We start from the raw sequence: 25,294 nt of genomic DNA, 5'->3' as shown, positions 1-25,294 counted from the left end.
ACTTGCAGTTATTTAATGTGTCAATCATTATCAATTTTGATAAGAAATGCCTTAAGCCATGAATGATAATGACGACTTCAAATGGATACTTGCTGCATGATATTACTGTATTTTACTTTTCATTGTCTGTGATCATTCCCTGCTTCTCATCTTACAGAATGACAGCAAAAGCATAAGGCATTATTATCTAAGCCACAAAAGAGATTCGTAAGCTATATAGTGATAATGAAAAATTATTTGCAAGATGCAAATTAATTTCCTCTGTATAGCAGTCTAGATGATACAGAGGTAGTCAGACACATTTCAAATATTTTTATTCAACATGTTACATAACAAATACGTAGGGGAACGCAAAACACACACTAGTCAGCACTTTTGTTTCACAGTATCACTACACTTTAACTAGCACTGATTCACTGTCACATGTGCTAAAGACCATTCAAACCACAAAACCCAACTGTTGCATGGACACTTAAGCTATATTTTACTGTAAAACTCAAACTGAGTAAACATGTTCTGTTGTTTACACTTGGCTTTTTATTTATTCTGGCATCTTTTAGAATATACTAGTACTGAACTGATATTTTTTCTCATTGCTACCATTAAAATCTAAATCAGTATAACAGAAGCTAGGGAATTTGCACAGTTGATAACTCGCCTTATTATTCACAGTTTGGAAAAACCATTGTTTCACAGGATGTTCAGTTCACCCACTGAACATTTCAATTATTTATTTCATTGTCTTGTTCATCTCTGGAGAGATTTTATTTCCACTCCCCCTACGCTTGATATTATCTTCCTCATATGCCACCTTTATTTTAGGGTATCAGGAGAATGTTCTTTTCCATTCTCACTCTGTCTTCTTTTACTTGTCAATTCTTAATGTTAATACCAAGTTGTCATTCTTGCCTATTTTGTTATCATTCCCTGTTTGAATTAGGAGAGAACAGTGAGCGATGTTCAGTTCTTGCACCAACTGTGTCCAAATTTAACTCTGTTTAGTAATAACATGTCAACAGTTATTATTTATCTTTTACATTAATTATATAAATATTATTTATTGAAACAAACAACAAATGCATTATATTTGCAACTCTCTTCTTTCAAGTTAATATAAAGACAAGATCACTGTTTTGAAAGCAAAGCTTTTATGTTCTCGGTCTGTAGCTTTCTCCAATGACTCACTATCCACTACATTTCCTTCCTTCAAATGTATTCAATACAAATATCAGTCTGCCATTATTTCTCCAATGTTTCAGTTCTCCTCTACCTCATGATTATACAACTCATATTAGCATACTGATTCTTGAAGTCAAAACATTTTGTTTTAAAAGTTATCTGATGACCAATCAGTATTCCTTTTTGTTGTAGACTTTAGAGCACTAGTGCTTATATATCAAACACAACACTGAGAAAATACTATTATTAAAATTCATACAAACTTAATTCACATTAGACGTCAAACAACACATTCAGAAGCTGTAATCTTAATATACATGTCAGCTGACCACCAAGAAATATTTTACATAAGCATGACCAAATTTTATGTTATGAGGGCACATTGGTTTTTATTTGAATTTAGTTGACTTCTATACATCAATAAATCAATCTATATATAATCACATGGCCACATTTTTATTCACTGTAAGATATTTAACACTTTTGCTGTGAATAATGCACCAGGTCATAACATAGGTATAAAAGACACATTAAATAAATAAACTGAGTAAACCAACATAAAAAACTGTATCATAGACGATGGTCATTTCGTTCCATTTGCTGACCTCTTAAGTAAAACTGTATTTTAAGTACTGTGACAGTTATATAACAGAAATATAACTTCAGCAACAGGCTATTTTTAGATGAGATCTGGACTGTTAAAAATTTTACTTCTTCAGAATTTAACATCAATGAAACTGACAGACAACTATCTTTCAACAGTAATTTTGACAAACTGGAAACAAAATATTAAATGAGAGATAATAAATAGCAAGTTACCTTTTGACAATAAACATATGCAACACAGGTGTAATCAGTATTTCTGTATGTGAGATTTGTTTGTTCTTGCCTTAGTGGTTCCCATTCTTTTGAGAATCTTATAAAAAGGATTATTAATCACTTTTCTTTACATTTTATTACAATGTTTTCTTCTTTGTTTTTCACTGAAGATGCAATCTACAACACACTTCAAAATTCATTCAAAGAAAGTAATCAGGTTTGTTAAAAGCAATATTTATTACCTACCTCACTCTTCATATATAAAATAATCAATAAATTAATATCTTTACCCTGTCTGTTTTTTGTCTCATAATGTGGAGCCCTGGATACTTATCCTACAGGTAATGCCTACCTTTTCTTCTTCCTTTTACTAGAAGTAATCCCAGGTCTGCTCCTCTCAATTTTGTACCATCCAGTAAACACACCATTTAAATTTATTTATAATACCCCCTTTTTAAATAAATGCTCAAGCCCATGGATTTAAGATTTTAAAGGTTTAATTTACACCTAATATGTTCTAAATGGTTTTTTAAATGATTTGGTGGTAAAATTATATTCAAATTATAGATTTAATTAATAATATTTATCTTGTGGTTATGCATGAAGAACTTTTATTGGTGGTTGTTTCTGCAAAAGATTTTGCAATGTATTTAAATGCAAAAATAAACTTAGTTTACAAATTAAGTTAAAGTATCTTCAGTACTAGTTTCCCTTCGATAAACACTGTATCACATCTCTACCATGAGGCCTGTTATGAAGAACTAAGCATTTATTTTACAACTGATTTTTACAAATGAATAACAAGATAATACTTTTGTGGAGTTTATAGACAAAGGTCTAAGAAAAGTTGATTTCCCTGCCAGGGAGTGATATGCCATGACCAGTCAAAATATATCTGACTTTCTGTAGTAAACTGAACTTAAAAATGGAGCCAGTTCAGTTTTGAGTTTTTATTTACTGTGGCATCTTTACTTAGTGGATCATCTTCAGAAGATACAAGAGGACTGCACTCCATTATAACAAAGTTTAATACACACTAGTACTGCAATCAGAACTGAAGCTTCCTTGAAAGGCAGTGTGCTTCTTTTTATGCTGGATGGGTGGTTGAGGGTCAGTAAAAACAATGATGACAGTGATTTCTTTACCTTATAAAATCATTTTAATGGAATGATTACTTCTGGATTCAGTGGCTTAATCAAGTAGGTAGCAAGAAAAAAGAAGATTCATGGTAGAGGCCAGGAAGACATTTGACCTAACAAGGGGCATGGGTAGGTAGCTGCTGCCCTTTCAAAATGTACTTGTATCCTGCTCTGCTGAATAGGCAGTGTCAGTTTGAAGAAAGCAAAATCGTGTGGTGGATATTAGTTAGTAACAAGTGTATGCAGATCCATTAATAGTGAAACCCCAAAAGTAATTTCTCATTCCCCATGACCCAAATATCTCTCGTCTCAGTCCTTGGTATCCTCTTAGAAGTTACTAAAATAATGGGTGTGCAAAAAGACATTCTTGTATTTTAAACACTTGAAACTGGCATTTGAAACTGAGAGCTGAATCTACAAACTGATTGTAATTATGAGACTATTGTATATGAGAGTACCACATACAAGACTATTCATGTTTTTTTTATGTATGCCAGTAAATCATTCTATCACAAACAAAGAACACAAAATTACTTACAACTGAGAATGTAAAGTGTTTATCTAAGTAGTCACATAAGTAAAACCTGTTCCGTATGTGTCACTATGACTATTTTTTCATATACACAATAAATAAATTCTCCTAAAATAAAATGCAATAAGACAATATAAAAAGCAGTAATTTGAGGTACAAATCTCATTATCTGCAGCTGTACCCCACAACCAATTACTAATAATCACTCAGCATCACAACGGAGTACTTGTACATATATTTAACTGCATTCAATGCAGTGTCTTAGCACCTTTTCTAGGGAAATTATTCTAACTTCCATCATTTTTTGTGTATCACAACTTTGGATACATGTTCACACATACAACACTCGCAGCTAACATACATATACTTTTAAAAGCAGCCATTAAATAAAATATAATGAACAAATCTTGCTTAGTAGGCATATAGGAATACTGCTAACAAAATGACTCTTAAAATGGATTTTACATCACAATTCTTCAGCAAGCAATACACTTACGTGTAGATCTTTGAAGTGTCCACTACAAATATTTAATCTGAACTAATTTTGATTACAAAGACTGCCCCCAAGAACAGCAAATTACATTTAGAATTGACTTTAGACCAGAGACTGACTGCACTGGACTGCACATCTGTGAAATACCATATGATAAGAAATGATAGATTGGAAAATTGTGTACATTTTCCAAAAGCTTTTGTGTTCATAGTAACACTGTGCTTTAGGCACCAGTTGACTTCTCTGCTTTTCATGTCACCTACGAGGTAGAAACAGCATTCTTCTGAGATGTTAATCGTGCAATTTCTCTTCCAAGTGTGTCTATGTTTTCCTGTAAAGTGAAAATGAAGTATTTTAATAGTTATTGGGGCAGCATACAAAAACACAGCTACTATATTTCCAAGCAAAGACAAATTTATCACAAAATTGTATACTGAATTTTACATGGTTTCAAACATAAAATAATATGCACTTGTATGTTCAAAGTCACAACCTGCACTACAAAAATATATTTTAGTTCTTCAGTAGAAGTCATCACTGGGCTTACATCAATCCAAAGATGCTAAGAGGACAGAATGAGAACCAATGATTTCCATCTAAACTGGATGTCAAACTGCAGCTGTCTGAGTAAGACAGCCAAAAATCCTTATTTTTTATTTTATTCATTTATTTGGGTCCCCCCCCCCCCCCCTGCTCTGCTGATGCATCTGTAGTAAGCTAGTGTGTGTAAATTAATTTTGTTTTATGACAATTTGTGTTATCTTTCTAAACAAAGCAGTGCATTGGCAGTAATGTTACAAAAAAGACAAAAGTAACACTTGCACAGAACAGAAATTTGTATGTTGCATGAGTATCTACATAATTGTGGGATATTAAATTATATTACATCATACATATAGTTTATAGTCCTAGAAGGTTTTTTTCGCTGTGACTACGAAATTCAACCAAATGACATTTACAGAAGAAATTTTCTCAGAGGCTTCCTAAATGTGGACTTGTTATCAAACTTACATTTAATATTCAGAGGGGGGGCATTATAAACTTCTGTGTTAGTGTACTGCACACCCTTCTGCACCATTGTCAGATTTTTTCAATCATTGTAGAAATCATACTGTATTCATGATACGCACTATTCCTTTTACACAACTTAGTATTTTTACTGATGGACCATATAAGGCAAACTATAAATTGAGAAGTAGCAGTAAGAATTTTTAGTGCCCAGAAAACATTTCTACAACTACACCTACAGCCTACACCTCTTGTTATTCGTACAATGTGTTTTTTCCAAGAATATTTTCTTTGCACTTGTTGTCTAGGGTTAGTGTCTTTGATTAGTAATCAAAATGTCCTTGGTCCTGGGTTTGAACCTCAACATTGCTTAAATTTTGAATAAAAATCAACAGGAATGGCAGCAGAAGACTTCTGGCCTAAGTCAACTTCATTCTGCCAACAGCATTGTCAAATAGGGTGGAGGAGTCGACAGAGGTTCAGAGCACTCTCTTGTCCTTGTGGTAGGAAACTGCTCCTAACAGGCTGAAGAATCAGCAGTGATCAATGGCATGAGGCTGCAGAAGGCAATGGAAACCACTACATTAAAGACACATAATGTGTATCTACAGGCCTTGAGACTTAGAAGTGAAAAGGATCATGATGATCTCTCCACTGGCAAAAGATTCCCCGATTCTGGGAGGCAGCTGCCAGCAGGGAGATGACCACGAGAAAGAGACTGAACAACCAATGAAAAGATAACTTTCTACTAGTCGAGGCATGAAATGTACGAAGTCTGAATGTAGTATGGAAGCTAGAAAATCTGAAAACAGAAATGCTAAGAGTCAATCTAGATACAGTCGACAGTCAGTGAAGTGAAATGGAAAGAAGACAAGGATTTACAGTCAGGTGAGTATCTACATCTATGTGATAACTCTGCTATTCACATTAAAGTGCCTGGCAGAAGGTTCAATGAACTAACTTCAAGCTGTCTCTCTACCTTTCCACTCTCAAACGGCACGAGAGAAAAACAAACACTTAAATTTTTCTGTGCAAGCCCTGATTTCTCTTATTTTATCTGATGATCATTTCTCCTTATGTAGTTGGGTGCCAACAGAATGTTTTCGCAATTCTAGGAGAAAACTGGTGATTGAAATGTCATGAGAAGATCTCGTTGCAAACGAGAAACGTCTTTGTTTTAACGACTGCCACTCCAATTCATGTATCATGTCTGTGGCACTATCTCCCCTGTTGCGCGATAAAAAAAATGAGCTGCCCTTCTTTGAACTTTTTTGATGACGTACGTCAGTCCCACCTGATGCGGATCCCACACTGCACAGCAGTACTCCAGAATAGGGACAAATGTGGTGTAAGCAGTCTCTTTAGTAGACCTGTTGCATCTTTTACGTGTTCTGCCAATGAATTGCAGTCTTTGGTTTGCTCTACCCACAACATTATCTATGTGATCATTCCAATTAAGGTTATTTGTAACTTATTGACAGCAGCAAGAAATGGTATAACAGGAATCGTACTTGTTGGGAAAAGGAAGACAGGGCAGAGTGGGCTACTGCAAACAGTTCAGCAAACCAACACTGACAACAATAGAGCAAGTATACATGCCACTATCGCAAGAAGAAAATGAAGAGAGAGAGAAAGCATATGAGAATACTGAAACGGTAATTCAGCACATAAAGAGAGATGACACACTAATCGTAATGTGGGCTAGGAATGCAATTGTAGGGGAACCAGTAGAAGAAAGGGTTATGGGAGAACATGGGCAGTATTAGGAATGAGAGGGGATAAAAGGCTACTCGAGTTCTGCAATAAATTTCAGCTAGTATTAGCAAATACCCTGTTCAATAATCACGAGAGGAGATGGCACGTTCAGAAAAGGCTGGGAGATAGAGGAAGATTTCAGTTAAGAGTACATCGTGGTCAGGCAGAGATACCAAAATCAGATATTGGATTGTAAGCAATACCCAGGAGCAGATATAGTCTCAGATCAGAATTTAATAACGATGAAGAGCAGGCTGAAGTTTAAGAGACTACTGAGGAAGAAATACTGTGCAAAGAAATGGGATGCGGAAGTGCTAAGGATGAAGAGATATACTTGAAGTTTTCTGAGGCTACAGATACTGTGATAACAAACAGCTCAGTGGGCTGTTCGGTTGAAGAGGACTGGACATCTCTGAAAAGGGCAATTACAAAAGTTGGAAAGATAGACATAGTTACTAAGAACATAACTGCAAAGAAACCATGGAGAAGAAATCCTTCAGCTGATCGATGAAAGAAGGAAACAAAAAAATTATCAAGGAAATTCAAGAACACAGAAATACAAGTCACTTAGGAATGAAATAAAGAGGAAGTGCATGAAAGCTAAGTGAAATGGCTACATGAAAAATGTGAAGACATCGAAGAAGAAATGATTGTCAAGAGAACCAACTCAGCATACAGAAAAATTGAAACAACCTTTGGTGAAATTAAAACCAAGGGTGGTAACATTAAGAGTTCAATGGGAATTCCACTGTCAAAGACAGAGGAGAGAGTGAATAGGTGGAAGGAGTACACTAAAGGCTTCTATGAGGGGGAGAACTCTGATGATGTGATAAAAGAAGAAATAGTAATTGATTAGGAAGAGACAGGGGATCCTGTATTACTATCAGAATTTAAGAGAGATATGGAAGGCTTAAGATCAAATAAGGCAGAGGATATTAATAACATTCCACCAGAATTTCAAAAATCATTGAGGGAAGTGGCAACAAAACGACTATTCATGTGGTGTGTAAAATGTATGAGACTGCCAATATACCATCAGATGTTTGGAAAAGAAGATTGTAAGAGCTGACAAGTGCAAGGAGTATTGCACAATCAGCTTAACAGCTCATGTATCCAAGTTGCTAACAAGAATAATACAGAAAAGAATGGAAGAGAAAATTGCTGATCTGTTCAATGAGGATCAGTTTGGCTTTAGGAAAGGTAAACACATCAGAGAGGCAGTTATGACATTGTGACTGATAATGGAAACAAGGTTGAAGAAAAATCAACACATGTTCATAGGAGCTGTCAACCTGGAAAAAGCATTCAACAATGTGAAATGGTGCATGGCGCAAGATTCTGAGAATAATAGGGGTTAGCTATTGGGAAAGATGGGTAATACACAAAATGTACAAGAACCAAGAGGAAACAGAGTGCTTGGATTAAAAAGAGTGTAGGACAGGAATGTAGTCTTCCACTCCTGCTGTTCAATCTATACACTGAGGACACAATGATGGAAATAAAAGAAAGGTTCAAGAGTGGGGTTAAAATTCAAGGTGAAATGATATCAATGATAAGATTTCCTCATGGCATTGCTATCCTCAGTAAAAGTGATGAAGTACAAGAGTCTAATGAGTGCAGAATGCGGAATGACAACAAATCAAAAACGACAAAAGTAATGAGAAGTAGCAAAAATGAAAACAGCGAGAACTTAAGATCAAAACTGCCAATCACGAAATAGTTGAAGTTAAGGAATTCTGCTATCTAGGCAGCAAAATAATCCATGATGGATGGAACAAGGATGATGTAAAAAGTAGACTACCATGGGCAGAAAGGGCGTTCCTGGCAAAGAAAAGTCTACTAGTATCAAAGATAGGCCTTAACTTGAAGAAGAAATTTCTGATAATGTACATTTGGAGCAGAGCATCGTTTTGCAGTGAGATGTGGACTGTGGGAAAACCAGAACGGAAGAGAATTGAAGCATTTGAGATGTAGCATTACAGAAGAACGTTGGTAATTAGGTGGAGTGATATAGTATGGAAAAAGGCGGTCTCTGCAGAATTGGCTAGGAAGGGAATATATCACTTGTTTTACAATTCCACCCATTAATAACCAAAGAAACACATGCAATTGCTTGTGTACTCGATAACGGGTCCTCTTCAAAGTGATTCAGTATGGCCTCTTCCAATACAGGTGTGCAGCTTCTCCTTGGAGCACCACTGTCACGCATGCTGATAGTGAAGGTACCTTTTTCTCGAAGCCACCGCATAACTGTGGCAAAACGGGTACGCTATGGAGTTGAATGATCTTGATAAAGGTGAGGAGCCGCTCTTCCACTACTATGAGCTTAGGCAAATGGAAGGATCGTGTTGCTGTAATTTGTGAACATGTACACAGCCATAGTACTCTAACACACACACACACACACACACACACACACACACTTTCAAACAGCTGTAGCATGGAAACAATACATTTCTGGACATGGGTCCCCCATATCAAAATATTATGTACTCACTCCTCTCTACAAGACCTAGAAGTCTATAACAGGAATTTCCAAACACCTTGTATGATGAGACCAGTATATTCAGCAGTCAACCATAACACCCTAGAACTTCACTGTTTCAACTCTTTCCGTTGTCTGTGTGGCACACTCAATATTTAGCTCTCCTCAGTTTTGGCAGTTGCAGTGGAATGAGTATAGCTAGTTTTATTTATGTTTAACAAGAGTAAATTGACACTAAACCATTTTAATAAAACAATGAGAATACTGTTAATAGTTCCTTGAAGATTTTCATATGTACAACCATCAGTCATAATGTTCATGTCATCTGAAAAAATAGTAAAACTGCACAGCAGCTTTGTACATTGTGATAAGTCACTCACTCATAAATATCGGGAAAAGTAAAGGGCTAAGAATGGGTGGTTGTGGCACTCCACATTTGATGCTTCTCCATTCTGATGAAGCCATACCACCACAAAAATTGCCAATACTGTATAACATCAATATCTGCTTCGTATCTTTGAGGTATGACTGTAATCATCTGTTTGATACACCACTTCTTATCTTGAATAACTACAACATGGTGACACAAAGTGTCACTAGAACACACAAAACAATACTTTTTGATCCTGCATGCACATGAGCCCATTACACTGGATGTTCGAGATTTCTGGAGAAGAACAAAATAAACTGCTTCAGAACTACAGGAAAACTTATTGAAGGCTCCGCTGCATCATTTCAAATCTCAATCTGAAAACTGATAGACTGATTAGAAAACTGATTCTGATTTTTCATTTTGGTTTTTCTCATTTATTCCACTGTCATGCAACTCAAGGTGCAGTAGGAATCAATAAATTAAACCCAAATTTTTAAGTTCATATAATCCTTAAAATGGAGTGCCCAAAACAATGAACACTTCTCTTTCTCACACATACATGATTATTTAGAAAACATGAACAAATATAAATGTTCTAAGCAGTTATAATATCTAAAATATTCACATGTAGTTCATGTGTGCGTTGCACATCATGGAGCAATTGCCCACATGAATGGCACATTCACATCTGCGACATTCAAAACGTGATTTTCCACATTATCCATGATCATAAGAAGAGGCTTTACATCTTCTATACTGGGTCATTTTCTTCTCAGTTGGCATTATTTTCAGTAGAAAATGTCCTAACTTCTGCCTTGAAACCTTAGTGGATTTGTTGCTTTGTTTTGTCATCTCTTACAAACGTTGCCAGGTAAGGCCACATTCATCAACGGCCATTCTGTCACAAGGGCATTTTCAAATGGATTTTCCCCACAGAAGCGATATGTCATTCACCCTCCCCCCTCCCTCCCCAAACAAAAATAGTTCCCTTTCCTGTGGCTTTTACTCATGTTGTAAATATAATAAATCCCATTCCATAACTGAACAGTAGTGTTGCAGCACATGGGTTTGATTACTGGTAACAGTTCTAATTTAAACTAACAATAACTACAATGGGTCAGGTGAAAATATTTGCTTCAATATTTGAGGTCTAAAAGATTTTATTATTTATTTATCTATAAAAATTAGAGAAATAATTGTTTTACTAGGACAGATCACAACAGGAAAAAATTGGCATGTGTGATAGTACACAATAACAGAAGCAAAATGTTCCAATAAACACGCTTCTGCAATAAAACAGCTGTTCCGAGGCAACTGCAAATGTGTTGTTACAAGTCTCCACTGACTTCAGTGTGATATATTGTCCTAATTAGTATGAATGTATTTGAAACGTAAACTTTTTGATTAAGTCTGCACCTTGGGCTCAAATTTCATGCCCGCCATACCTTAACTTGCGCAATACTGTGGGATGTGCTAGATCCACGATGGGGCACCTGCACATTTTGCTGCTGATAGAAGACAACAGCTAACGGGCCCATACAGTCCAAGATAGCTAGCTCAAGCATGACCTATACCTTGGTCTCAAAGGTCAATTCACCTCAATCCTAAGGGTTTTTATGCACAGGGTCATCTAAAAGATGAAGTGCGCAGCATTTCTGTCCATACAGTTTAAGAACGAGATCAGCAAATTGCACAGTCTAGCCAAGATTTACAAGTTGATCTGGGAATGTTTGAATGAATTTGTAACTCACTCCACAGACAAGTGCAGTATTGCTCCCAAATGTGAGGACGACACATGGAACACCCCCCTTGAAAGGTGTAAGTGTAAAGTAAACTGTAACATGTAATCTGCTGAAATATTATTGTATTTCTTGCCATATTAGAAGGGGACTTAATCAAAAGGTTACATTTCAGATACATCTGTACTAACTATGTCAATATTTTCAAGTTTTGTTTATTTTTGACACTTTCACTTGTTGTAACACAATCATAACAAGTTTTGATCCACAAAGCACATCTTCAGATGCTATAGATGTTGTTTGGTGAACAAGCATTCATACATTGTCAACAGGACAATATTTGATACTGAATTCAGTGGGAGCTCATAACCACACATCTGCAAGTATCTCGCAAGCAACTCATTTGTGGAACCACAGTCGTTTCTATTCTAATAAACTCTCAGTTACCGCTATTAATTATGATACATCCCGTAAACAAATTTTGCACTTGGAGCACCTCTGGTGTTGCCCCAAGTGGCCACTTGTGTTGCTTGGGCCTTAAACCAGTGATTTGGCAGACGATGCTGGCATTCAACACTGATGTGTCCATGAGGTTGAAGCGTATCTTCATACACCTTGATGTATCTTCCTTTAAGAGGAAATGAGGACAGATGCTGATTGTCTGTGTGACCTCCAAATGTTCTGTGACAACAATAAAAAAAATCAAAAAATCTAGGTCTAAGCTTCACTCTTCCCATCTTATCCAACTCTGCATATTCTAGTGTATTACACAGTATTGGTAAGAGGTCTTCAATTGTTTTTTATTGACTCACTACATAGCAAGAATATTATGGGCTGAGTGCTAGTATTAGTTTTCACTCTGCCACAGTAGTTACACTGATTTGAGGTGGTATATTTTTGCTTGCTGATCTTAAAATCACAACAGCACAAGCGCTGCTTTTTAGCAATTCCCTGAACAAGTTGGGAAAGCTGTACAACTTGTCCATGTACGTAGTACTCAACTCCTCTAACACTGCCGCACATATTTTACACACAATTTTTTACCGGCAGGAAATCTGAGAACCACTTAACCACTTTCCTAGCACATTTCAGCAAAGACTGGAGTAATTATTTTTTTCCTTTTTGACCAGGTATCTTGATGAAAGGGTTCCTTCTGTGGTGTTGTCTGAAGAATGGGGTGCCAAAGCAGATGCCAGACTGAGATTCACTGGAAGAACCTAAGGAAATGCAATCCGAAAACAAAGGAAGTAGGTTACAGCACACTTGTCCGCCCACTGCTTGAATATAGCCCACCAGTGTGGGATCCATACCGGATAGGGTTGATAGAAGAGATAGAGAAGATCCAACGGAGATCAGCGCACTTCATTACAGGATCATCTAGCAATCGCGAAAGCGTTACGGAGATGATAGATAAACTCCAGTGGAAGGCTCTGCAGGAGAGATGCTCAGTAGCTCAGTACGGGCTTTTGTTGAAGTTTCGAGAACACACCTTCACCGAGGAGTCAAGCAGTATATTGCTCCCTCCTACGTATATCTCGCGAAGAGACCATGAGGATAAAATCACAGAGATTAGAGCCCACGGAGAGGCATGCCGATAATCTTTCTTTCCACGAACAATACGAGACTGGAATAGGAGGGAGAACCGATAGAGGTACTCAAAGTACCCTCCGCCACACACCGTCAGGTGGCTTGCGGAGTATGGATGTAGACATAGATGTAGAAAGAAAGGTTGGCATCTTGCACCAAAACTAAAGAAGAGTAGAGTCACTGCATGCTGCATTGATTAACGAGAAATGATGGCATAGGCATGCCTCCTAGAGCTCCTCCACACCACTGCAATGCCTCACCTTCGTTTGGTTGACGAGAGGAACGCTCGCCCCAATTCACAATCAAAGATCAAGATGACATCATTATCTTAGATGTCTTAGGCAGATCACTGTGTGAACATGTCAGTTATTCTTCAAGTGAAGAGAGTTGTAAATTTGTCTGTGTTACACGAGTCTTTAACACTCAGAGAGAGATGTAAATTCTCAGAAACATGTTATATTTCCACCCAATCCTCTCCTGGAGCAAACCAAAGAACCCACTGGACCAGCAAGAGTATTTTCGTACAACACAGAATATGGTGACTGAGCTGGTTGTAAACTAATTTGCCTCACCTACTGCATGTTTACAATGTGCGAGTGTGCAAGCTCTTTCACTGCCAGCTTTCTGTTCTTCAATTCTGTGCATCACAAAGTCTTTCACCAGGACTGGGACTTGTCTGTAACAGAAATTGCTCAGTTTCCAGTGCAGCACATTGAATGCCTGTTCCTCAGTGTTCAGCAACTGACATCACTACTCTCTCGCCAAGCAGCACCACCATATGTTGCTGTAGCTAAATTTTGACCATGCCATAGTCAGGAAGATGAATGGTTGGAATATTGGGCACAATATTGGAGGCCCATTTTGTTGCTTACAACATAACAACTGTGGGAGCTGAGATCAACCATCTGTGTGTAAAACTGTGTCCAGACAGTAGTCCTGAATCATTCAAATACAACAACCATGTTAAACCGCTAGAAAAGCAGTTTGACAGTCAGGTCCATGTTGTAGCAGCAAGGTGTCAATTTTTTCATCCCAAGCAACAGTCTGCTCAGATGCTGAAACAGTGCACTGCAAAAACTCAGACGGCTCACAAGGCACTGAAAGTTTAAGTGTTCTTGTGGTATCAATTATACTGATGTCATGTTATGTGATTCAATCACACAGGATTTTTCACACACATTGCACTGCAATTCTAAAACTGCCAAATCCTTATCTTCAAATAATTCTGTCTATTGTGGAAACCAAACTATTGTAAACTCAACAGAGGTTGATTTTGACACTCCATGTATTTCAGCTGTCCAAAGTGCACAACACACTCCACCTAAAGTAATGTCAGTGTTAAAATGATAAAAAATACAGCTCAGACAAACAGAAAGCACAGAAGCAAAAACTTTCAGTCTCGAGGTACATGATGTGTGCTACAAAATTCTGTGAAGAAGTCTTGTCCTCAATGCTTTTAGAACGATGATCAGACAGCTTCTCCTTACCGTGATGCAAAATTCTTCCAGTGCTATTTGTTTTGTAAATGAAAACTGCCTTTTCTTGTTGCACTGTATTTTATTTTTCCCAGATGCATTTCACCTTTTTCACTTTAAGGCACCATCAGTGGGATAGTTCTTTGCATTTATGGTTGGTATCTGCGCTTCTCTCATCTAGTCACATGCGGAGGTTGCACTACAGCTCTAATTACAAAGAAGGCAAAATGCACCTGGGAGAAATAAAACACAGTGCAGCAAGAAAAGGCAGTTTTATTTACAAAATAAATGTTCAAATGTGTATAAATCTTATGGGACTTAACTGCTAAGGTCATCAGTCCCTAAGCTTACACACTACTTAACCTAAATTATCGTAAGGACAAACACACACACACACACCCATGCTCGAGGGAGGACTCAAACCTCCGCCGGGACCAGCCGCACAGTCCATGACTGCAGCGCCTTAGACCGCTCGGCTAATCCCGCGCGGCTACAAAATAAATATTTCTGCACTTTCTGCGGGGGATTGACACATAAACAAACTTGTTCTTCCACTGTGTTCGGCAAGGTCACATTCAAAGAGTACACATGCCAACCCAGGTTCAGCAAACAGCCACCACTGGGGAATGCACGGCCTGTAGCAAAGATGTCAGCAGATGCGTATGGTTACAGTAAAGCCATTCCCAATGGTACAAGCCAAATCTCGCACATCAGCATCGCGGAAATCTTCCATTGCAATAAGCAGGCACATGAACAAACTTTTTGTTCATTGCAAGTGGAACAAATGACAAGTTACAGTTGGACAAAGGTACTTCTATTTCCCTATTTAACAAAGACTTTTATTACAGAATTGATAGCACACCACTACAACAGTCTACTTTTATTTTGTATTCCTACAATGAACAAAAAATTTCAGTCTTTGGCATGTGTAGTTTTTGCTAGCAACTTTTCATGGAGTGACAAACTGTTTTATGTTTCATGCATTCAATTCTAGAAACAGTGCAAATATTTCTGGGTTAGATTTATTTCATTTGTTCAACCTGTATACAAGACAATGTATTACATTTTAGTGTTCGAATGCATTACACTAATGCCTCTGACTTGTGTAGTAAATTCAAGGAACCGTTTGAACCAGGTTTATGCAGAGCTATAGACATTGAAGCACACATTACTGTGGAACACAATGCAAATCTCTAAATTTTTTGTTCATGGCCTGTCCCGCACGCAATATGTGAGCACGCTGCTCAGTTACTGCAAGATAATGGGGTTATCCAACCAGTTTGCGTGAGCCATGGGCATCACCCTTGGTCATTCCCAAGGAGCTGTTTTTAGAGCTACAGTAAATCCACACATTGTCATGTCTATAGGAATTAATGGATAGACCGGGACTGTGACTGGATATAGTCATATTTACGGTTACCGCTAGATAAGCATTTCAAACAATACTGTGTATTAAACACTAACCTAGGTTTGTTCCAGTTTTAAAGACTACCATATGTAGTTTCAAAGACTACTGTTTGGAAGCACTTCAGCACCTGCATCTTTTCAATGGTTCCTGGAACAGTTAACAGTGAAAGTACTTTCTTGTACAACTCTTTTACAAGACATTGCCATCGTGGGTTGTATGCCTGCTGAACATTTAGCGAATTTAGAGTGTTTGTTTCAAGTTCTTTCTGTGGCTGACTTTCAGTGCAACAAGGAAAATTGTTCCTTCTTCTGAGAAGAACTGAGCTATTTATGTCATCTTATTAGTGCAGAGGGTTCTTATCTTACTATATCACATTTGGCAGTGTTTAGCGATATACCGGTGCCTTGTAACTTTAAGGAGCTCCAATCACTCATGGGAAAGCTCACCTATTATATCAAGCTTATTCATAATACAATGCAAATTGCTGCACAGCTCAACCAGCTGCACCAAAAAATTGTTTCTTTTGTGTGGTCAAAAGAATGTCAAGATCTATTTCAGCAACTGAAGGACACACTATTAAGTCGCCGATGTTCAAAAATTGCCCCTGTGTTCTTTATCAGCCAACATCCATTTGATAATTTTTCTGACATTTTCCAGCACAAGTGGCTGGCATTATCAGACCTTTACCCTCGACTGCTGGTGGTGGATGGCAGCCTAGCTCGCAGTTTACGTGCAACTGGTGCACCAATGTCCAAGATCTTTCTTGTGGTCAATATTGCTGCAGTTCTCCCCTTGCTACCTGCAATGGTCATTCACTGCAGCATGGGAATTCAAGTTCCATTCCCCTTGAGGCTTTCCTCCTCCTCCTCCCCCCCCCCCCCTCCTCTCTCTCTCTCTCTCTCTCTCTCTCTCTCTCTCTCGCAACTATTGTCTTGTTTTTGTGTTTTTATAGTTTCCCATAACAAGCGGGTGTGATAGATCTTCTCTATAGCAAGAACTTCTGCATCAGCGAATTTTACTGCTCTGCCACGGCCAATTTCTACACCTATCACAACCTGCAATGCTGCTTGTTTTTGGTGATCATCCAGTAATTTTATAATAGACTTTTACACATGTGCACGGTATGCGTGGCATTCCTGACCTGCAAGTGAGTCATTCCTCCTTTGCGAATCTGAGGCATTCTTTGATCATCTTTGTTGGTTCATAAATAGTCTTTATGCCATGCTTGCACAATATACAGCCAATTCTGTCCTTCACTATGGGAATGTACGGCAGAAAGGCCATATACCTGACATTTCTTTTTCCGATGTGTCACTTCGCTTAGTGTCTGATTCTGTGACATTCTTATGTAACTATTACAGCGCCCATTGCTCTCCAGCACCCTTTCTAGGTGTTATGTCTTGTGTCTAAGGTGGTGTAGCTCACATACTCCTCTTGCTCACGTTATGAGTGATTAATCATGCCTGTTTTCTGGCTCAGGTGGTGATTTGACAGTTTGTTTTTCAACCCAAACATGTTTTACTGCAGTTGCAGCATCTTCAGTGGGCTTTTATTTTATGGCTGTTAAAGATAAAAAATGTTCTTTACTCTTTGTATACATGTAAATATTAGTTTTCAAATTGTAATTACAGATATTTGAAAAAAAAAACACATAAAATTATGAATTCATACCTTTTTACCATATGGTGTGGTTTTCCTGATGTATTATGTTTGTGACTGTTTTGTTTCACAGTTTGTCATCTGCAGCCACTTACACCTCAAAGTAGACATATTATTTAATCCAAAATTATGATTTGAAAATTGTTATGGCTATGACTGAAATTAATTAATTCTGCCTCTGTCTGTGTGGGTGGGTGGGTGGGTGGGTGGGTGGGTGGGTGAGAGAGAGAGAGAGAGAGAGAGAGAGAGAGAGAGAGAGAGAGAGAGAGAGAGAGGTTTGAGGATTTATCATCATTATTATTTCTTTCCTTTCTCAGACCTTAGGTCTGGTTCGAAATGAAAGTGACGCGGACCTTGATCAAGCGTGACTTCCTTTTAACTGTACGGTATATGTTACATTGCGTTTAGGAACTTTCGGGTAATTGAACATGTATCAATAATTACGGATTTCTGTAGTTGTATATATATGTTTGGATGAAGCTGTATTGCGTTGATGTACTGGTGGATATTGTGTGGTATGACTCCTGTAGTTGATAGTATAATTGGTATAATGTCAACTTTATCCTGATGCCACATGTCCTTGACTTCCTCAGCCAGTTGGATGTATTTTTCAATTTTTTCTCCTGTTTTCTTTTGTATATTTGTTGTATTGGGTATGGATATTTCGATTAGTTGTGTTAATTTCTTCTTTTTATTGGTGAGTATGATGTCAGGTTTGTTATGTGGTGTTGTTTTATCTGTTATAATGGTTCTGTTCCAGTATAATTTGTATTCATCATTCTCCTGTACATTTTGTGGTGCATACTTGTATGTAGGAACGTGTTGTTTTATAAGTTTATGTTGTAAGGCAAGCTGTTGATGAATTATTTTTGCAACATTGTCATGTCTTCTGGAGTATTCTGTATTTGCTAGTATTGTACATCCGCTTGTGATGTGATCTACTGTTTCTATTTGTTGTTTGCAAAGTCTGCATTTGTCTGTTGTGGTATTGGGATCTTTAATGATATGCTTGCTGTAATATCTGGTGTTTATTGTTTGATCCTGTATTACAATCATGAAACCTTCCGTCTCACTGTATATATTGCCTTTTCTTAGCCATGTGTTGGATGCAACTTGATCGATGTGTGGCTGTGTTAGATGATATGGGTGCTTGCCACGTAGTGTTTTCTTTTTCCAATTTACTTTCTTCGTATCTGTTGATGTTATGTGATCTAAAGGGTTGTAGAAGTAGTTATGAAATTGCAGTGGTGTAGCAGATGTATTTATATGAGTGATTGCTTTGTGTATTTTGCTGATTTCTGCTTGTTCTATAAAGAATTTTCTTAAATTGTCTACCTGTCCATAATGTAGGTTTTTTATGTCGATAAATCCCCTTCCTCCTTCCTTTCTGCTTAATGTGAATCTTTCTGTTGCTGAATGTATGTGATGTATTCTATATTTGTGGCATTGTGATCGTGTAAATGTATTGAGTGCTTCTAGGTCTGTGTTACTCCATTTCACTACTCCAAATGAGTAGGTCAATATTGGTATAGCATAGGTATTTATAGCTTTTGTATTTTTGTTAGTCTTTGTCTATATTTTTCTTTTAGTTCTTCTTTAATATTTGTGTGGTGTCACCGCCAGACACCACACTTGCTAGGTGGTAGCTTAAATCGGCCGCGGTCCATTAGTACATGTCGTACCCGCGTGTCGCCACTGTCAGGATCGCAGACCGAGCGCCACCACAAGGCAGGTCTAGAGAGACGTACGAGCACTCGCCCCAGTTGTACGACGACGTTGCTAGCGACTACACTGACGAAGCCTTTCTCTCATTTGCCGAGAGAGAGTTAGAATAGCCTTCAGCTAAGTTAATGGCTACGACCTAGCAAGGCGCCATTTGTACCATTGCATGTATCTCAAGATAGTCTCACTTGTATCATCAAGAATGCTGTATACCAAAGGACGATATAAAAGTTAAGTGTTCTAGTAGCTACGTTCTTTTCTTTATCACATTCATTACGAATCCTGTTCCAGACTTCACGCCAGTCGGCGTGTGTGTACGTGTGCCCTCTCGGCTACCCGTCTCTGTGGACTGGCTGCCTTGTCGGTCCACAACAATTTGTAGTATCTATTCCTATTTATTGTCTGTATCCTAGATATTTATAGGCAACTGTTTTTTCCATCGCTTCTATGCAGTCACTGTGGTTATCCAATATGTAATCTTCTTGTTTAGTGTGTTTTCCCTTGACTATGCTATTTTTCTTACATTTGTCTGTTCCAAAAGCCATATTTATATCATTGCTGAATACTTCTGTTATCTTTAGTAATTGGTTGAGTTGTTGATTTGTTGCTGCGAGTAGTTTTAGATCATCCATGTATAGCAAATGTGTGATTTTGTGTGGGTATGTTCCAGTGATATTGTATCCATAATTTGTATTATTTAGCATGTTGGATAGTGGGTTCAGAGCAAGGCAGAACCAGAAAGGACTTAATGAATCTCCTTGGTATATTCCACGCTTAATCTGTATTGGCTGTGATGTGATATTATTTGAATTTGTTTGGATATTAAGTGTGGTTTTCCAATTTTTCATTACTATGTTTAGGAACTGTATCAATTTAGGATCTACTTTGTATATTTCCAATATTTGTAGTAACCATGAATGGGGTACACTATCAAAAGCTTTTTGGTAATCAATGTATGCGTAGTGTAGCGACCTTTGTTTAGTTTTAGCTTGATATGTCACCTCTGCATCTATTATCAGTTGCTCTTTACATCCTCGTGCTTCTTTGCAACAGCCTTTTTGTTCTTCATTTATAATTTTGTTCTGTGTTGTATGTGTCATTAATTTCTGTGTAATGACTGAAGTTAATATTTTGTATATTGTTGGTAGGCATGTTATGGGGCGATATTTAGCTGGGTTTGGTGTGTCTGCTTGATCTTTAGGTTTCAGATAAGTTATTCCATGTGTAAGTGTATCAGGGAATGTGTATGGGTCTGCAACGTAACTGTTAAATAATTTAGTTAGATGTGAATGTGTTGAGGTGAACTTCTTTAGCCAGAAATTTGCTATTTTATCTTTTCCAGGGGCTTTCCAATTGTGAGTAGCATTAATAGCTTGGGTGACTTCACGTTGCAAAATTATCACTTCAGGCATTTGTGGTATCATCTTGTATGTGTCTGTTTCTGCTTGTATCCACTGTGCATGCCTGTTATATTGTACTGGGTTTGACCATATGTTGCTCCAGAAGTGTTCCATGTCTGTTATGTTTGGTGGATTGTCTATTTTAATGTGTGTGTTATCTATTGTCTGGTAAAATTTCTTTTGGTTTGCGTTGAATGTTTGGTTTTGTTTCCTTCTATTTTCACTTTTTTTGTATCTCCTAAGTCGTTTGGCCAATGCTTGTAATTTCTGTTTCTTCTCATCTAATTGCTCTATCACTTCTTGTTGTGAGATTTTACCTAACGTTTTTCTTTTCTTTTTTTTTTTTTTTTTCCTCTGACATTTCATTTCTTATAAATTGTGTTAGCCGTCCGATGTCCTTTCTCAGTTTTTCTATTCTGATCTGTAGCCTGTGTTGCCATGCTGGTTTTGTGGGTTTCTTCTGTGTGTTGGTTGGTTCTGATCTCTGCCTAGTGTGTATATTTAGTGTAGTGAGTGCTCCTATATAAACCAGTAGTTGTAACTCTTCCATAGTTGTATATTCATTTATTTTGTTGTGTATGATTGTGTTGATAGTTTTTATTGTTGTTTCGACTTGTGGGTTACTTAGCAGTCTATGCAAGAATGGTCTGATGTCTGTATTTGTGTCTTTGTATTCTATATATGTCAGCTGAAATTTTTCTTCTATATGTAACATGTGTGTCACTTTGTGTTCTATTTGTGCTTGTTCTGGTGGCTGTCGCAAGATTTCGTTTTCCTCTGATTGTTTAATTGATGCGTGTTGTTCTTTGTTTGTTTGCTCTGGGATGTTTGAGTCCATTACTCTATTTTCTTCTTCTTCTGTTTGCACATTATTTTGTTCCAGTATTTGTTGTACTTGTTGTTTGATGTTTTCTAATTCTGCCTGGGGTATCCTGTTATTTTTGATTATTACACGGATCTGATCAGCTAGTCGTTGTTCTGTTAAAAATTTTAATTCTGGGTATCTGGTAATAAATGTTGTGTATACTTGTGATCTGTATCCAGTTGTGTTGGTTCCTAGGTTTGTTGCTTGGTAATAACAGAACATGAGGTGTCGATTAACTTCATCTGACCATCTCATCCTCTGCCTTTGTTTTCCTTCTAGGGTGGTTGTAGGAAGCATATCCTGCAAAACACCTCTATTTGGATTTAAATCATTTTCCAGTTGGCTAGCAGTGTCGTTACCATTGTGGGCGGGCATAGGGTTCAAGCGTCGTCCCCGACCATGACGGCGCTTGTCCGAGGCTTCTTTAGTTCTGTCCTGAACCAACTCATCACACTAAAAGAGGGGTTAGCCCTATTAGTGGTTTGTTCTTTTCGTCGCCTTTTACGACTGGCAGAACATACCGGAGGCCTATTCTTTTCCCGAGCCTCCGCGGGATTTTTGAGTGTGTGTAAATGGAGAGAAAGGGGGGGGGGGGGGGAGGAAAGGAGAGTGTGACAGTAGGTATAAGGATGTTTGTAGGGGGGGGGGGGGATGGAGGGCGGGATAGCTCTATAGGTTGGTCTTGTCTAATAATTATTTGAGGGCACAGAACAGAGTTCCAGAGTTCCACAGCAGAGAGCTGTGTATTAATTTATCACTTGTTTTCCTTCCACTATGGTGTTTTGTATCTGATAATTTTCTTCAATTGTTAGTTTTTGTGGGGGGGCTGTTGCTGCATTTTATAATTTTCAAATCAGTATTGATGCTTGTTGCGTTATGTTTCTTCTTTTTTCTCATTTGACAATCAGTTCTACTCACAAGAAGACAGGCTTCCAATGGGGTCACCAGTCAATGGATTCCTAACCAACATTTTTCTCAGTCACATTGAAAATAGAATATTTGAAACAATATTGGTATCGTTATGTAGATGACATCATATGCCTTCTAGATGAAACACCAAGTGCATCCAAAAACTCCACAGTGATATAAACAAAGTACACCAAAAAATAAAATTCATCATAGAAACAGTACACGACAAAAGGTTAAACTTCCTTGACATCACAATATACAGACACAACAACCAACACCAATTCTCCATATTCAGGAAAGAGACCACCACTAGCCATTTACGAAGGTTCTAATCATCCGATTAAGCACAAACTAGCCGGCTTCCAATATATGCTACACAGACTGAACAAAACCCCACTCACTGGAAACAACTACAAGAATAAATTAAAGACAATCAGACAAAAAGCTGTAGAGAATGGATATGACACAAAAACTATAAACTGAACCACAAAATTAAAAAGGACCCCCAACAAACAAAAACAAAAGCCTCCTCATCAACTTACAAACACACCTATGAGCACACATGAACAAGAAACACCCACAATGATAAACAAGTTGTTCACTCTCACCTACAACAACAAAGTAGTCCACAGAATAGGCAACATACTCAAAACACAAGGGCTAAAAATAGCCTACAGGACAGACAACTCAACACAGAGAAAACTAAGGACAACCAACACAAGCACAGACAAACACAACACATCTGGTATTTGACAGAAAAACAGAAACTTTAATACCAGATTCTCAGAACACAGAAGAGCATTAAAAAGTAACAGCTGTCATTTCACATTTGCTGAACACCCTATGGACAAGAAACATACCCAACAAACATCGATACTGATTTGAAAAATCTCAAATGCAGCAACAGCCCCTCACAAAAACCAATAATTGAAGAAAATTATCAGATAGAAAAAGCCATAGTGGAAGGAAAACAATCATTACAGAAGACCAACCTATAGAGCTATCACCCTCTCAGCCATTTGAAATAAAGACTAGTGTTAGACAAGGTGATGGTTTATCACCTTTGCTGTTTAATTGTGTTCTATAAGAAATTGTAAGGATCTGGAATTCGGAGCTAGAGAGTCACAAAATTTAACCAATAACTCTGGGAAGGAAAACAAATGGAATTAAGATAAACTGCTTGGCTTTGGTGGAGGATTTTGCAATACTTTCAGAAAACCTGACAGATGCAGTTATTCAGAACTGGTCTCAAGATTTCAGCTGAAAAAACAAAATTCACGACAAATATAAAAATGCACTAAAATTCATAGAAACACAGATAGGTAAAATAGAGTGAGTAGATAAATTTAAATGTCTTGGAGAGACTATGACAGACAGGACTAGAAAAATCTGCAATGGATGTAAAAATTAATAAAATGAAAAGAGCATATGGTTTGCCCAAAAATATTCACAACAAGAAATGCAAATCTCAAAAAACAAAACTAAAACACTACACCACAGCTGTACGACCAGAATGGTTATACGGATCTGAATGCCTAACGATGAACTATAAGATGGACAGACGAGAGGTAATGGAAAGAAGGATTATTAGATAAATAATGGGCGCAATAAAAACTGCAGATGGTTGGAATACAAGAAGTAATGAGGAGATCTACGAAAATATAGAGAAAATATCTGAAGTAATGGCCAAATGAAGATCAACGTTTTTCAGGCACCTATATGAAATGGATGGAAATAGACTAACAAAACAAATACTCCTATATTTCTGGAAGAAGAAATTGACAACAGCATGGATTACAGAAGTAAGGAAAGATCTAGAAAGAAACAACAGCAAAGAATCAGAAGTAAGAGAAAAAAAAGGTCAAGTGAGGAAGGAAAAGGTAAACTGCAACATCTCATATGAGGAGCATGAGATGGAATGCAATCCTCGGTGGTGGTGGTGGTAGGAGGGGCGGGGGGACAGACCGGGAAGAAATGCAAAAGCTTGAAGCGGTTGTGAGGAAACAATTTTGTTTCCTGAAGGCAGAGAACAAATGGATGCTGTGATTCTAATAGCAACCATAAATCCTCTTTGTTGGATCGAAGACCATGAACGTTCATTAATTCTGCCTGTGTGTGTGTGTGTGTGTGTGTGTGTGTGTGTGTGTGTCTATTTACATAATGTTTCACTTACATTTCTTTTTGATCCTGATCACTGTCAAACACTACATATTGAGCTGTCACTGACACTGTTTCACTGTTTACCAGCTGTAAAAACAAACATGGCGGACAGTTGAACAGTTGAAGGTGTTCGAGAAGGTCAGCCAAGAGGGCATCTTTCGGGCAGATTCTGGAGATGGTGTGCATGAACGTTCCACTGGAGGAGAGTCATGACATGGAAAAAATGAAGGGATGTCACCTCAGTGGCTGCTGAATGCCTGCCTTTTGAAGACCCACTGCTACAGGCCACAGAGGTAGGAGGATCCTGCTCCATGAGGTATACAGAAGCGTCGGCATTCTTCTGTTGGCCTGCAGGGTCTAGAGCAGAAAAACGGTTGGTGGTGCACACTGGTGACATGGAGGTTGACCAGGCAAGGGTATCACTTGGCAACACCGTCGAAGAGGATCTTTGGGTCAGCGAAGGAGTAGACCGTTTGCCTTTGTTTGACTTCTTGGAGCCTTTCCAGTTGGCAGAGGAAGACTCATATGTTGGTTGGCTGGAGGGAAGTATGAAGTCTTAATGGAAGTATTTCTTCTGTCCTTTCTGG

General features: G+C 37.9%; 1 protein-coding gene across 2 annotated transcripts in view; it reads right to left on the bottom strand.

Moving 5' to 3' along the window:
- Positions 1–297: 297 nt before the first annotated feature.
- The window catches only part of LOC126194989 (coiled-coil domain-containing protein 186-like), a 200,511-nt gene continuing 175,514 nt past the window's right edge, over positions 298–25,294 (bottom strand). For both annotated transcript variants that reach the window (XM_049933405.1, XM_049933406.1), the window contains one exon: positions 298–4,493. In XM_049933405.1, the coding sequence (XP_049789362.1) occupies positions 4,422–4,493 (72 nt within the window). In that variant the 3' untranslated portion in view covers positions 298–4,421. The remainder of the gene's footprint in view (positions 4,494–25,294) is intronic.

The sequence above is a fragment of the Schistocerca nitens genome, chromosome 7, assembly GCF_023898315.1.
Source record: "Schistocerca nitens isolate TAMUIC-IGC-003100 chromosome 7, iqSchNite1.1, whole genome shotgun sequence".
NCBI classification, from domain to species: Eukaryota; Metazoa; Arthropoda; class Insecta; order Orthoptera; family Acrididae; genus Schistocerca; species Schistocerca nitens.
The sequence above is the reverse complement of the archived record's forward strand: the minus strand, read 5'-3'. Positions and strand labels throughout refer to the sequence as shown.